This window comes from Nannobrachium achirus, assembly GCF_963921795.1.
Source record: "Nannobrachium achirus genome assembly, chromosome: 23".
Classification (NCBI taxonomy): Eukaryota; Metazoa; Chordata; class Actinopteri; order Myctophiformes; family Myctophidae; genus Nannobrachium; species Nannobrachium achirus.
The window spans coordinates 10,389,849-10,405,490 of NC_137830.1; the positions used below are offsets into that span (position 1 = coordinate 10,389,849).

The 15,642-nt window shown below is 42.2% G+C and overlaps 1 protein-coding gene across 1 annotated transcript in view; it reads left to right on the plus strand.

Moving 5' to 3' along the window:
* Positions 1-15,642, plus strand: part of LOC308308746 (uncharacterized protein) — a gene marked incomplete at its 3' end in the record, with an annotated part of 41,399 nt that overhangs the window by 11,970 nt on the left and 13,787 nt on the right. The window contains exons 6-12 of the mRNA XM_080754199.1: positions 862-963; positions 8,551-8,609; positions 9,048-10,099; positions 10,208-10,351; positions 10,487-10,587; positions 12,875-13,048; positions 13,921-14,005. Coding sequence (XP_080610325.1) covers positions 862-963; positions 8,551-8,609; positions 9,048-10,099; positions 10,208-10,351; positions 10,487-10,587; positions 12,875-13,048; positions 13,921-14,005 — 1,717 coding nt within the window. The remainder of the gene's footprint in view (positions 1-861; positions 964-8,550; positions 8,610-9,047; positions 10,100-10,207; positions 10,352-10,486; positions 10,588-12,874; positions 13,049-13,920; positions 14,006-15,642) is intronic.

Consider the following 15,642-nt stretch of genomic DNA (forward strand, 5'->3'; position numbering starts at 1 on the left):
ACTACGTATAGATATGAATCCTGGTCAATGAATTACATAGAGCAGGGTCTTCAACAGGGGGTCTGGGACCCCTAGGGGGTCCTCAGAGTTACTACAGGGGTCCGCCAATTAATTGTGTGATGGGGAACGTGAGCTTGTGGATCTGCTATTTTCTGAGAGTAGGTCTGAGAGGGTAAAAAAAGCAGAGCCAATGACAGTAAAAAGGTTCACTGTCTGAAAACACATTTACGTGAATCCAACATATTAATAGAAATGATAATGTATGTTAAACAACTCTATGAAGACATCTATGAAATCTATGGACAAGGTTATTTTCCACATATTCTTACAATATACAGTGGGGGGTCTCTGCTACATCTAAGTCATGAGCCTGTAGATCTGCTATTTTGTCTGAATGTTCACCTAGATGTGGTTAAATAAATCAGATCTCACCCCCAGTCATATTTTTATTACCGTACATCCAGTACAGTGAGACCACTACCTCCATTCACCTCGTCTGTAAGGCACTTCTCGCACTCGGCTTCTTGTTTGATGTGAATATATATATTTTTTCTTGTCACAGCAATGTTGAGGAACCAGAACACAATAATGTTACTCATATTTACAAACAGAACCGCCAAATATTCTAAACTTTCCACGATTCTGCCAATAATAATAATTGAGGCACACAAGTATCTGCCGGACCAAACAATGAATCACGTGATGTATTGACTCATTCCATGGCACGTACAGTATGTGTATCCAGAAGAATACTTCAGAGAAGAGAGTTCATGTACAGTAAGAGACGTTTGACTGAGTGGATTCCACATGGATTCTAATGATTGAATAAAGTAAATCATGTTGATCCTCTGTTTCTCTCAGGGTCCATCAGCAGAGAGCAGGGTCTCCTGTACCCAGCTGTGTCTCCATGAAGAGTGACTGGTCCATGGATAAACCTATTTACTTCAAAGATGGACACCACTCTACTGATCCCAGGTCAGAATGTAAAACATACAGAAAACATATATTTTAAAGTATTACTATTTGTCATATACTTTGCTGTATGCAAGATTTGTTCTCCGCATTTGAGCCATCTCTTGGAGCGGTGAGCCGCAGCTGTTGATCAAACCTCCCAATCCAACCCTTGATGCTGAGTGCCAAGCAGGGAGGCCCACGAGGTCCCAATTTTACAGTCTTTGGTATTATGACCCGGCTGGGGATCGAACCCTGACCTCCAAGTCTCAGAGCGGACACTCTAACCACAAAGCCACTGACCTGGTTTATGATCAGACTCTACTGGTCACAGGTCAGAATGTCAGGCCCCATTTAGACTGCAGTCAAATCTAGCCTACATCTGATTTATTTCTCAAATCCGATCTTTTGGCCAGACTGTTCACACTGCATTTGCAAGTGACCAGACAATTGATGATTTCAATGGCACAAATTAGAGCACATCCAGCACTAAAGAATGAGACCCGTTTGAAAACGTATGCATGCTCGTTCTTGTCCTCACCTCAAAGTAAACGCTGGAGTATTTCTTCAAATTGACTGGATCCAACCTGGATCACGCAAGTAAGAGGTAACATCCAGCAGGTCTTTATGCTTTCACATCAAACAAAGTAATCACTCATACATGTTTGACCAAGTTAGAGACTTTAGATGAGACCTTTTTGCTTTTAGAGAGATTGAATCTCTCAGTCGTCTCTTATGCGCTCTCTCTCTCTCTCTCTTTCTCTTTTTGAGAGAGCGACACACACACACGCACGCACGCACGCACGCACGCACGCACGCACACACACACACACACACACACACACACACACACACACACACACACACACACACACACACACACACACACACTGTGCTGCTGCGAGCGTCGGACCTGAAAGCAGCCTATATATTTTGTTTTATTTATTTTAGAATGCGCCTAGAACTCCAACAGACATGAGGGGTATGAAACTCCAACCAGAGTGCACAAAATGAACAAAATGCCCAGAGATTGAGTGACGTAGAGTCAAATGCTCTCCACATGGTCTCCTGAGACAATGAGAATGAGGTTCTGGATCCAGTGAGCGACAGGATCATTCCTGTCGCTCCAATGACCATTCATCATGAAGGTAGAGAAAGGCCTCTGGAGTTCCCAGACAGAGTCAATGGAAACTGGAATTGTGAGCAACTGTCCCTCTCAGGCAAGCTTGTGGCAAGAATATGTGGCAAAAATATACGGCAGAAGTCATTATATATTTCCCCCCAAAGGTGATGTGTTAATTGTCATGTGAAGCTCAACCAATACCCCAGCTAACACCACTCCCAGATTTTCCACACCTCAATTACACCTCATTGGCTAAGGGCCCTGCCTTTATACTGTCTTCGACGGAACTCAAATACAATCAAGCCACCTCATTGGCTAGTGGCTCTGCCTTTCTACTGTCTGCGGCGGAAAATGTCAACTGTCTGCGGTGGAAATATGCGACGGAACTCACTCTATAAATAATGAGGATAACATAGTGTTCTCGCCTTTGGCGAGCCCACAATAACAAAAAATAATTCAGGATTCCAATTCAAAAGAAGCAAAAATAGCCGATCTACAAGCTCAAAACGCATCGCAGCGTTTTGAGCTTGTAGATCTGCTATTTTTTCTTCTTTTGTATGAGATACTAGAATGACAAAGTAGGACGTAGAAATATGCAATGTGGTCCTCTGGAGTGAAGGTGGAAATATAGTGGCCCTCACCATCATCAAAGTTGCCCACCCCTGCCCTAAATGATATGTGTTTGGCGAGGACCCCCTAAATGATATGTATTTGGCCTTTAGACCCCCTAAATGATATGTATTTGGCCTTTTAGACCCCCTAAATGATATGTATTTGGCCTTTTAGACCCCCTAAATGATATGTATTTGGCCTTTTAGACCCCCTAAATGATATGTATTTGGCCTTTTAGACCCCCTAAATGATATGTATTTGGCCTTTTAGACCCCCTAAATGATATGTATTTGGCCTTTTGGACCCCCTAAATGATATGTATTTGGCCTTTTAGACCCCCTAAATGATATGTATTTGGCCTTTTAGACCCCCTAAATGATATGTATTTGGCCCTTTCAAGGGGAATGAAGGCGACTACGTATAGATAGGAATCCTGGTCAATGAATTACATAGAGCAGGGGTCTTCAACAGGGGGTCCTCATATTTACTACAGGGGTCCGCCAATTAATTGTGTGCTGGGGAACGTGAGCTTGTGGATCTGCTATTTTCTGAGAGTAGGTGTGAGAGGGAAAAAAAGCAGAGCCAATGACAGTAAAAAGGTTCACTGTCTGAAAACACATTTACGTGAAAACAACTTATTAATAGAAATGATAATGTATGTTAAACAACTCTATGAAGCCATCTATGAAATCTATGGACAAGGTTATTTTCCACATATTCTTACAATATACAGTGGGGGGTCTCTGCTACATCTAAGTCATGAGCCTGTAAATCTGCTATTTTGGCTGAATGTTCACCTAGATGTGGTTAAATAAATCAGATCTCACCCCCAGTCATATTTTTATTACCGTACATCCAGTACAATGAGACCACTACCTCCATTCACCTCGTCTGTAAAGCACTTCTTGCACTCGGCTTCTTGTTTGATGTGTACTTTTTTTTTTGACACAGCAATGTTGAGGAACCAGAACACAATAATGTTACTCATATTTACAAACCGGAACCGCCAAATATTCTAAACTTTCCATGATTCTGCCAATAATAATAACTGAGGCACACAAGTATCTGCCGGACCAAACAATGAATCACGTGACGTATTGGCTCATTCCATGGCACGTACAGTATGTGTATCCAGAAGAATACTTCACAGAAGAGAGTTCATGTACAGTAAGAGACGTTTGACTGAGTGGATTCCACATGGATTCTAATGATTGAATATAAATAAAGTAAATCATGTTGATCCTCTGTTTCTCTCAGGGTCCATCAGCAGAGAGCAGGGTCTCCTGTACCCAGCTGTGTCTCCATGAAGAGTGACAGGTCCATGTATAAACCTATTCACTTCAAAGATGGACACCACTCTACTGATCCCAGGTCAGAATGTAAAAGACACAGAAAACATATATTTTAGTTAAAGTCCTACTATTTATCATATACTTTGCTGTATGCAAGATTTGTTCTCCACATTTGACCCATCTCTTGGAGCGGTGAGCCGCAGCTGTTGATCAAACCTCCCAATCCAACCCTTGATGCTGAGTGCCAGCGGGGAGGCCCATGAGGTCCCAATTTTACAGTCTTTGGTATTATGACCCGGCTGGGGATCGAACCCTGACCTCCAAGTCTTAGAGCGGACACTCTAACCACAATGCCACTGACCTGGTTTATGATCAGACTCTACTGGTCTCAGAATGTCAGGCCCCATTTAGACTGCAGTCAAATCTAGCCTACATCTGATTTATTTCTCAAATCCGATCTTTTGGCCCGACTGTTCACACTGCATTTGCAAGTGACCAGATCTGATCTGTGTGTTCAGGCTAATTTTAACTACTTCAACCCAAAGCTGCCCTGTGTTGACATATCTGCTTTGGTTACTGTGGTAATTACGTAGGCGCCATGGCCTTTTCTCTCTTTATATGTGTTCTTCATATTCTTAATTTTCCTCTGACATTGCAGATAAGTCCTTGTGAACCCATTTTCTGCCAATGCCGTGAGAAATGTCTTCTGCTGAACTATTGTTTTACTTTGATTACAACCCTTGCACTTTCGTAAATCAACATACAATTATCGTCTGTAATGACGTCCGTAGCTTTCGGGTCAAGCTGCAAGTGAAGTTTTGGACAGTTTGAGATGCGACTTGGCTCGTTAGATCAGGTTACTGCTTCCATGTGACCTGTTTGCATTTAGTCTCATTTAAACAAATCACATTCCAATCTGGGTGCGGCACAGATCTGATTCAGGCTGGATTTGACTGCCAGTGTAAATGGGGCCTAAAACACAGAAAACAACACTTCACACCCTCATTCAGTTGATATCAAACTCTACTGAACAGACATTGTGGTCTGGCTCTTAATATTTTAGAGTGACATCCTTCCATAATTTATAAAAGGACTCCAATAGCTAAAAAATAATTCAGGAATCCAATTCAAAAATAGAAAAAAATAGCTGATTTACAAGCTCAAAACACGTCGACCTCCACACACACAGTATTTGAATCCTCTTACAGTATATCTCTGCTGTCGGGCCGAAACCTCCTAACTCCAAAATGTAAATTTTTGGGAAAATGAGCTCAAGTGGAGTTAGGAGGTTTTGACCGAAGGGCTTTTTACTACTTTTCATTGGTTGAATATTATTTTAACCAACACACAGACGTAAAGGGTGTTCAATAGCACATATTTATGAAAAAAGAGAGGGCCAATCGGGTGGAGTTAGCTGGTTTGGCCGAAAGTGTGGAGTTAGGAAGTTTTCTCCCAAGCACTTTTTACTACTTTCCATTGGTTCAATATTATTTTAACCAACACTCAGACGTAAAGGGTGTTCAATAGCCCTGATTTATGCCAAAAAATCTAAAAACTCAAAAATGGAGTTAAGAGGTTTTGGCCAGACAGTGACGATGCAATAGACTTTCCCTGTAGTTTTAAGAAGCATGTTTAACTGAAAAAACCTCAATACCCACAATGCTACAGCATAAGATCCGGTAACGTTTGTTGGTGGAGCTCTCACATTGCTTCAATAAACTGACTTCTTCATTCACATGATAATTGAGGATTCTTTTTCTCATTCCAGAAGTGTTCACCCCAGAGCAGAGTCTCCAACACCCAGCCTTCTGTCCATGAAGAGTGACTGGTCTAAAGGAGCACATATTAACTTCAGTAATGAACCTGGACCTCCACACACACAGTATGTCAATGAACAACATCTCTCTCTTATAAGAGCTTTGACACTGCTTGGTCAGGATGGGACAAGATGGGCTCTCTGCTCTATTGAGAAACCTTGTTGTGATTTGGCACTTTAATAAATGACATGTATTTGGCCTTTTGGACCCCCTAAATTATATGTATTTGGCATTTTGGACCCCCTAAATCATACATGGGCAACTAGCGGCCCGGGGGCCACATGATTCAATATTATTTTAACCAACACACAGACGTAAAGATGTATATTTGTAGCTTATTGACCAGTATTACAATTTTATTGTATTCTTTATGCCCAATGTATTTATATTTAAATTCATAAAGTTAGCATAAGAACAATGCATTTGCAAGTTTTCAGGATTCCAATTAAAAATAGCTAAAAAATTATTCAGGATTTCAATACAAAAATAGAAAAAATAGCTGATTTACAAGCTCAAAACGCGTCAACCTCCACACACACAGTATTTGAATCCTCTTACAGTAGGCCTATATCTCTGCTGTCGGGCCGAAACCTCCTAACTCCAAAATGTTCGTTTTTGGGAAAATGAGCTCAAGTGGAGTTTTGACCGAAGGGCTTTTTACTACTTTTCATTGGTTGAATATTATTTTAACCAACACACAGACGTAAAGGGTGTTCAATATCACATATTCATGGAAAAAGAGAGGGCCAATCGAGTGGAGTTAGCTGGTTTGGCAGAAAGTGTGGAGTTAGGAGGTTTTGTCCCAAGCACTTTTTACTACTTTCCATTGGTTCAATATTTTTTGACCAACACTCAGATGTAAAGGCTGTTCAATTGCCCTGATTCATGCCAAAAAATCTAAAAACTCAAAAATCGAGTTAAGAGGTTTTGGCCAGACAGTGACGATGCAATAGACTTTCCCTGTAGTTTTAAGAAGCATGTTTAACTGAAAAAAAACTCACTACCCACAATGCTACAGCGTAAGATCCGGTAACGTTGGTTGGTGGAGCTCTCACATTGCTTCAATAAACTGACTTCTTCATTCACATGATAATTGAGGATTCTTTTTCTCATTCCAGAAGTGTTCACCCCAGAGCAGAGTCTCCAACACCCAGCCTTCTGTCCATGAAGAGTGACTGCTCAAAAGAATGGGGTCCTAACTTCAGTAATGAACCTGGACCTCCACACACACAGTATGTCAATGAACAGCATCTCTCTCTTATAAGAGCTTTGACACTGCTTGGTCAGGATGGGACAAGATGGGCTCTCTGCTCTATTGAGAAAACTTGTTGTGATTTGGCACTTTAATACCCCTAAATGATATGTATTTGGCCTTTTGGACCCCCTAAATGATATGTATCTGGCCTTTTGGACCCCCTAAATTAGATGTATTTGGCCTTTTGGACCCCCTAAAAATCAGGATTGGGCAACTTTGATGATGGAGAGGGCCACTATATTCCCACACTCAGTCCAGAGGGCCACAATGCATATACAGTGAAAGTTAACAAAATTAGCTGATCTACAAGCTCAAAACGCTTTGCAGTGCGGCGCTTTATGAGCTTGTAGATCTGCTATTTTTGCTATTTTTTATTTTATTTTGTTAATCCTGAAAAGTGAACTTGTTATTTAATTTCAAAAGCATTTATATGTTCTTCTGTTAACTGAAGTAATTAAAGGGGGTCATCTTTGCATGTTTGGAATTGTAACAGCTGTAAACAATATATCAGTATTCCGATATTAATCTGCGGGCCGCATTAAGTGAAGGTGGGGGCCGCATGATGTGGCCCCCGGGCTGCCAGTTGACCATGTATGCCCTATATGATATGTGTTTGGCCTTTTGGACCCCCTAAATGATATCTATTTGGTGAGGACCCCCTAAATGATATGTACTTGGTGAGGACCCCCTAAATGATATGTACTTGGTGAGGACCCCCTAAATGATATGTATTTGGCCTTTTAGAGGGGAAATGGAGGTGACCATGTATAGCTAGGAATCCTGGTCAATGAAGTATTTAGAGCAGGGGTCTTCAACAGGGGGTCCGGGACCCCGAGGGGGTCCTCAGAGTTACTACAGGGGTCCGCCAATTATTTGTGTGATGAGGAACGTGAGCTTGAAGATCTGCTATTTTCTGAGAGTAGGTGTGAGAGGGAAAAAGAGCAGAGCCAATGACCGTAAAAAGGTTCACTGTCTGAAAACATTAACATGAATCCAACATATTAATAAACATAATAATGTATGTCAAACAACTCTATGAAGCTATCTATGAAATCTAGGGAAAAGGTTATTCTCCAAATATTCTTACAATATACAGTGGGAGGTCCCTGCTACATCTACATGTCATGAGCTTGTAGATCTGCTATTTTGTCTGAATGTTCATCCAGATGTGGTTAAATAAATCAGATCTCACCCCCAGTAACATTTTTATTTACATCCAGTAGAGTGAGACCACTACCTCCAATGTCCTCCATTCACCTTGTCTGTAAAGCCTGGTCTGTAAGGCACTTTGCGCACTCTGCTTCTTGTTTGATGTTGGAATGGAAATAAAGAGCAGATCTACAAGCTCACAACACATGGCATGATTGGCATCACAGCACTTCCTGAGCTTGTATCGGCGCTATTCATTGAAGGACAAAGTACATAGGTTTTAAGTGGTTAATTAAATAATAAGTTATTAAACTATCTATTATCTATATTATATTGTGTTCTTCTCCACAGAGAGAGACTCAGAACCACACCTGAAAAGAAGACATCCAGACAAACCACAAGTGAACAAAGTAAGACTGGACACATTTTACACAAATTATCATTTCATATTGATTACTGAAATCTTTAAATATCAGAAAATATCATCAGACTAAATGTCCAAATTGTGTTCCTAAATCAATGTCCAAATGCTGATGATTAACATAATTATACGATATATTACGTGCGCCTTATAGTCCGGTGCGCCTTATAGTCCGGTGCGCCTTATATATGATTGAAAACAGTTCGAAAATAGACCATTCATTGACAGTGCGCCTTATAGTCCGGTGCGCCTTATAGTCCGGAAAATACGGGGTATATATATATAGCTTTTTTCCCCTTATTTTTTTACGAATTGTAGATTTTTTGGCGGGTATAAGAAATAGTTAATGGTAGGCCTATTGTATATTCAATGTAAAGTTATGTATTAACTTTAATATGTTAAACATGTCTTCATTCTCTTCTCATAGCAGGTGTCAGTCCGCTGGAGTATTTAAAGGTTTATAAGGTCGGTTTGAACCGTCTTGATCGTGTGACATATGTCACTGAAGTGCCCTCCCTCAGCAGCATCTACACAGAGCTCTACATCTCAGCAGGAGAGAGTGAAGGGGTTAATAACCAACATGAGGTCTGGCAGCTAGAGACAGCTTCCAAGAAGACCCTCCATGACCAACCAATCAAATGCTGTGACATCTTTAAGCCCCTCCTCCTTGGCAGAGATAAACCCAACAGAAGAGTTCTGACCAAGGGCATCGCTGGCATTGGAAAAACCTTCTCTGTGCGTAAGTTCACTCTGGACTGGGCAAGGGGTTTGGAAAATCAAGATGTCATTCTCCTGGTTCCCTTCTCATTCCGGGAGCTGAACCTGGTCAGAGATGAGCAGCACAGTCTTCTCTCACTGATTCATCGTTTCCACCCAGAATTAAAGAAGATCACAGCAGAGCAGCTCGCTGTCTGGAAGGTTGGCTTCATCTTTGATGGTCTGGATGAAAGCAGGTTTCGGCTGAAATTCAAGAACATTGACATTGATTCTGATGTCTTCAACAACAATGACATCGTCTCTGATGCCACAGTGACATCATCAGTGGACTTGCTGTTGACAAACCTCATCAAGGGGAATCTGCTCCCCTCAGCCCTCCTCTGGATAACGACCAGACCTGCAGCAGCCAATCAGATCCCTCCTGCATATGTTGACTTGGTGACAGAGGTACGAGGGTTCACAGACCACCAGAAGGAGGAGTTCTTCAGGAAGAGATTCAGCGATGAGAAGCTGGCCAGCAAAATCATCTCACACATGAAGACATCAAAGAGCCTCCACATCATGTGTCACATCCCAGTCTTCTGTTGGATCACCGCTACCGTTCTGGAGGACATGTTGAAGACAGACGAGACCGAAAAGCTGCCCAAGACCCAGACTGCGATGTACAGCAGCTTCCTGTGGGTTCAGACCAAGAGGAAGTGGAAGAAGTACCATGAGAGACATGATGTGAATCAACAGCAGCTAATGGAAGCTGACAGGGAGGTTCTTCTGAAGCTGGGCAGGCTGGCGTTTGAACATCTGGACAAAGGTAGCATGATGTTCTACCAAGAAGACGTGGAAGAGTGTGGTCTTGATGTGAAAGACGCATCTCTGTACTCAGGAGTGTGCACAGAGATCTTCAAAGAAGAGACTGTTCAATCTAAGAGAAAGGTCTACAGCTTTGTTCATCTGAGCATCCAGGAGTTTCTGGCTGCAGTCTACCTGTTCCATTGTTACACACAGAGGAATGTGAAGGTACTTACGAGATTCCTGGGAGTTGATGTCAGTTCCTTGGATGACTTCCTGATGAGAGCCTTTGAAAAGTCCTCGGAGAGTAAGAATGGCCACCTGGACCTCTTTCTCCGGTTCCTTCATGGCCTCTCACTGCAGTCCAACCAGAGTCTATTGGGAGGCCTGCTGGATCAGACAGACCACAATCCAGAGAGCATCCAGAGAGCCATCGACAACCTGAAGAAGATGAATCATCAAAGGTTCTCTCCTGACAGATGTATCAACATCCTCCACTGTTTGATGGAGATGAACGACCACTCACTGCATCAGGAGATCCAACAGTACCTGGAGTCAGGGGACGGATCAAAGAAAAAACTGTCTGACTCCCAGTGTTCAGCTCTGGCCCACATGCTGCTGACATCAGAGGAGGTTCTGGATGAGTTGGACCTGGGCAAATACAGAACAACAACAGACTGGGCGACATCCAGACTGGTCCCAGCTGTGAGGAACACCAGAAAGGCTCGGTTAGTAGTCATGTGAATTAGAAGAGAATCAATCTACCATCACACCTAACACTATAAGTAGAAATCCATAGGAGACCACAGCATGATTAGTGTTCATGACCATAACATCAAGCAGGTCGCCTCCTATAAGTACCTAGGAGTGCAGATTGATCAGGATCTGAGCTGGCACATGCATGTTACAACCTTATGCTCTAAGATACATCAGCGTCTACACTTTTTTCGAAGACTGAGGCTTTTTGGAGTCAGTGTAAATATTATGTTGACCCTCTATAGGGCTAGTATTGAATCCATCCTGAGATATGGTATGTCTAGCTGGTTTGGTAACCTGACTGTTGTATACAAGTCTCAAATAGCTAGGCTGGCAAATATGGCAGGGAAGATCATGGGTATGGCCACCCCCCCGATCACCCCTCAAGCCATCTTTGAGCAAGTAGTAGTAAGACAAGCTCGGAACATTTTGTCCGACCCCTTGCATGTTCTGAACCCAGAGTATGATCTAATGCCATCGGGCAGGAGATTTAGGATCCCAATTTGCCATTATAATATATATAAGCACTCGTTTGTTCCTCTATCAATCAAAATACTAAATGATAGACACATAACTAATTAAGGAGAGGCTCTATGGGTTGTATGTGTATTTTTTTGTTTGTCTTGTTTTTGAGTTTCTTTTTTTTTTTTTTTCTGTTAAGTGTTTATATGTATGCAGCTGTGACTCTGTCTCCAAGACAAATTTCTCCCCTGGGAGACAAATAAAATTGAACCTTGAACCTTGAACCTTGAGAAATGAAAAATGTAAAATATGATATCCAATAATAATCAGGTCTGGTGGTATTGTGCAAATAAAGGATAGATCCTTGGCTAATAAGACACTAACGCGTGTGTGTGTGTGTGTGTGTGTGTGTGTGTGTGTGTGTGTGTGTGTGTGTGTGTGTGTGTGTGTGTGTGTGTGTGTGTGTGTGTGCGTGCGTGCGTGCGTGCGTGCGTGCGTGCGTGCGTGCGTGCGTGCGTGCGTGCGTGCGTGCGTGCGTGCGTGCGTGCGTGCGTGCGTGCGTGCGTGCAGGGACATGCTGGGCCCCTGATTCAGCCCGGGAAAAAGAGTTGGAGAGGCCCTCATTGCGCTATAGAGAGAGATCTCTCTCTCTCTAGCGCTGCGATTTGTGACAAAGTGACAAGCCAGTGGGTCAATTACATGAGTTATATTTCGTTGTTGTTGGGTGGAAATGTCCAAAACCGTTTGTTGTGTATTTATCATTTTAAAAATGATTTAAACTAGTGAAAACAGCCGATCTACAAACACACAACGAGTGTGCTTGTAGATCTGCAAAGCAAAGCGGGCTTTGCTTTGCAAAAAAAAATTACAAATTTGAAACTTGGAGATACAAGGTTTCTGCCCGACAGTGACAATTTACTTTGTTGGCCGCCCAGCCCCCAAAATGGAAAAAAGGCAGACATTTTTTTTTCCCCCCTAATGGCCGGCCTGGACCGGCCGGGAATGAACCGGCCGTTCAGGAGTTGTCCCGCTTTTCCCAATGGCCAGCACGTCCCTGTGTGTGTGTGTGTGTGTGTGTGTGTGTGTGTGTGTGTGTGTGTGTGTGAGTGACTGTGTGTGTGTCTGACTGTGTGTTTGCGCGCGCATCAATTCACATAATTAAGTATACTCGTTAATAGCAATAAGAGTTAAATTAATTATTTCTGTGGACTTTAAATCGTTGTTTTATTTGATGACCTTCCTGTCCTGGCATTTGACCTTTGTGCCCTCAAAACGTTGACAACACCAAAGGTCAAGACCAGACCAAGACTAGAATGACAAAACTCCTGAACATAAAATAATCATTAAAGACGCACACAAACTACTGTGGAAATGCTTTTGGCGCTGCTGAGTATACAACCCTCACCATGTGATTGGGTTGTGGGTTGACTGATTTATTTTCATGATTTTTTGGGGGCATGTTTTTTTTTCCTATAACATGTACTTGATCTAACTTGTGTTTTGTCTCTGTTTTGACATGTTCTACATTTACAGACTTGTTGGCTGTCGACTCAAAAAGCCAGATTATGAAATTGTGGCTTCAGCTCTCAGCTCTAATCCTTCACATCTAAGAGAATTGGATCTCAGTTATAACGACGTGGAGGATTCATTCATGGAACTCATCTCTGCTGGATTAAAGAGTCCACATTGTGAACTGAAGATACTGAGGTCAGATTAATTAACCAACATTATTTAGCATTATTTAGAGAAAAGTAGGAGTGGCTGTGAACAATTTCCCCCAAAATAAATGTATTAAAACAAAACTGTCTAAATACAGTGAAAATGGCCAATCTATAAGCTCACAAATCAATTACGTCCTGTGCGAATTACGTCCTGCGCGACTTTAGGGCGAGGTCGCTTTTTCACCCTTAGGCGTTTTACTGGTTTATATATTATATGTACTAATTAATAACTATATGTGATTACTATCTACTACTGTATACCTGGCAACTACCCTGCTGTCTTTCTGTCTGTCGGTCTGTCTGTCTGTCTGTCTGTCTGTCTGTCTGTCTGTCTGTCTGTCTGTCTGTCTGTCTGTCTGTCTGTCTGTCTGTCTGTCTGTCTGTCTGTCTGTCTGTCTGTCTGTCTGTCTGTCCTCTCTCAGTCAGTTTTCTGGATCATCTGTTGTTAACTTGCTGCTTCCTGTTTCCTTTCAGTTAGCTTCCTGTTGGAAGATGACCATGATTTACTTCACATTATTCCTGCCTGCCTGTTCTTTCCATCTCTTTGGTCCCTCCTCCAAAACTCTGATAATCAATCCAGATATGTAATCTTTAATTACAGACTTGCTGGCTGTAACATCACACAGACAGGATTTGACATCCTGGTCTCAGCTCTCAGATCTAAACTTTCCCATTTGAAAGAATTGGACATCAGTTTCAACTGCCTGCAGGAATCACAACTGGACCAACTCTCTGCTCTACTGAAGAGTGAAGAGTGTGGACTGCAGATCCTGAGGTAAATAAATAGTGTGTTTTCTCTCTGTGTGGATCTCTACTTGAACATCAACAGCACTTTGTTAAATATGGATTTCTCTGCAGGTTGTCAGGATGTGGGCTCACAGATGAAGGCTGTTCTTCTCTGGCTTCAGCTCTGACCTTCAACCCCTCCCATCTGAAACAGCTGGACTTGAACTTCAGCCACTTAGGAGGCTCTGGTCTGAAGAAGCTCTCTGCTGCACTGGAGACTCTGAAGTGAGTAGACTTGGACTGTGTTCATGTTGGTTAGTGCAGTGTTTCCCTTACAATGTTGAACTGGCTGGCCAGGTGGGAGGGGGGCTTCACCCATAACGTCCAATGTACAAGACCTCCACAACCATCCTCATCCTTCCATCCCTTCTTTAGATGTACAAGACCACCACAACAATCCTCAGCATTCCATCCTTTTTTAAATGTGAGCCCACGATGATGAACTAGTCCTCATTCATCCTGTCATTTTCCAGAGTTGAAAAATGTCACAAAAATGATTTTCAGTCCAGGATGAGATAACAGCACAGCAAGACTCTAGACATGTAAAAGTATGTCTGACATGAATATCAGAGCTTAAATGACATACTGTGCTGTAAACAAGAAAACATGCATAAAATAAAGAAAATAAATCAATAATACTAATGATGAATGAATTACATTTAAACATGCATTTAGAATGAGTTTCAAGTGTTGTCCCTTGGCTCATTTTATCAAAGTCAGTATGGAACTCTGTAAATAAAAACTGCCCACCGTGTTCTAGGAGAACAGATCTTTAGTGTGAGCTGTGTGTGTGTGTGGGTGCGTGCGTGCGTGCGTGCGTGCGTGCGTGCGTGCGTGTGTGTGAGATAGCAAAAGGAACAGAACTATGTCAGGTAGTGGAGACAGTGTGTTAGACAGTCAGACATTGATTCATTATTGTTCTATTTCCTACAGTTTGAATCATTCAGGAGAACACTGGATTAAACCTCAACTCTGTGAGTATCTGTCTGTCTGTCTGTCTGTCTGTCTGTCTGTCTGTCTGTCTGTCTGTCTGTCTGTCTGTCTGTCTATCTCTCTGTCTGTCACATTGACATTTTATACACTGTTTTATACTCTGTTGGCCCCTCCCTCCCTGTATTCAGGGGATATTATAAAAACCTTCACCAATGTATTTTAAAGGTGTTTAGTAACACTAACACTGGGGTTCAAGACCCCTGGAGAGACCATTTAAAACACAGTTCAATCAGTGTGTGAAGTGGCAACAAGCTTAGCTCTTATTCAGCAGATAAAAAGTGTTGAGAAGTGTGGTGTTGCTGACCACATCCATAGAGGTGTGTGTGTGTGTGTGTGTGTGTGTGTGTGTGTGTGTGTGTGTGTGTGTGTGTGTGTGTGTGTGTGTGTGTGTGTGTGTGTGTGTGGAGGAACCAGAGGACCTCCAGGTGATCTGGACTCCTGAGGAGCAGTGTCTCCTAGGATTCAACAAACTAATAAAGATACTTTTTAATTTGACACGCTCCCACAAATATAGATTCTCACACAAAACAAGGCTTTGTGACGAGCAGGAAAAGTGGGCGTGGCTGTTCCCGCTGCCCGAGGGGAGTTTCAACCTTTTGAAATGTGTTACTAGACATCTTTACAAACACATTAGTGAGGAAATGTCTTGAGAAGGAATTTATTCCATGTTTGGACATTTTTCTGTCCTGACAACCAGTGGTGGACAAAGTATTTACTCGAGTAAATACTCAAGTATAAATAAGTACAATTTACAACTACAGTACTTTTTTATTTTTTATCAATGCATTGTTGTATTGAAAT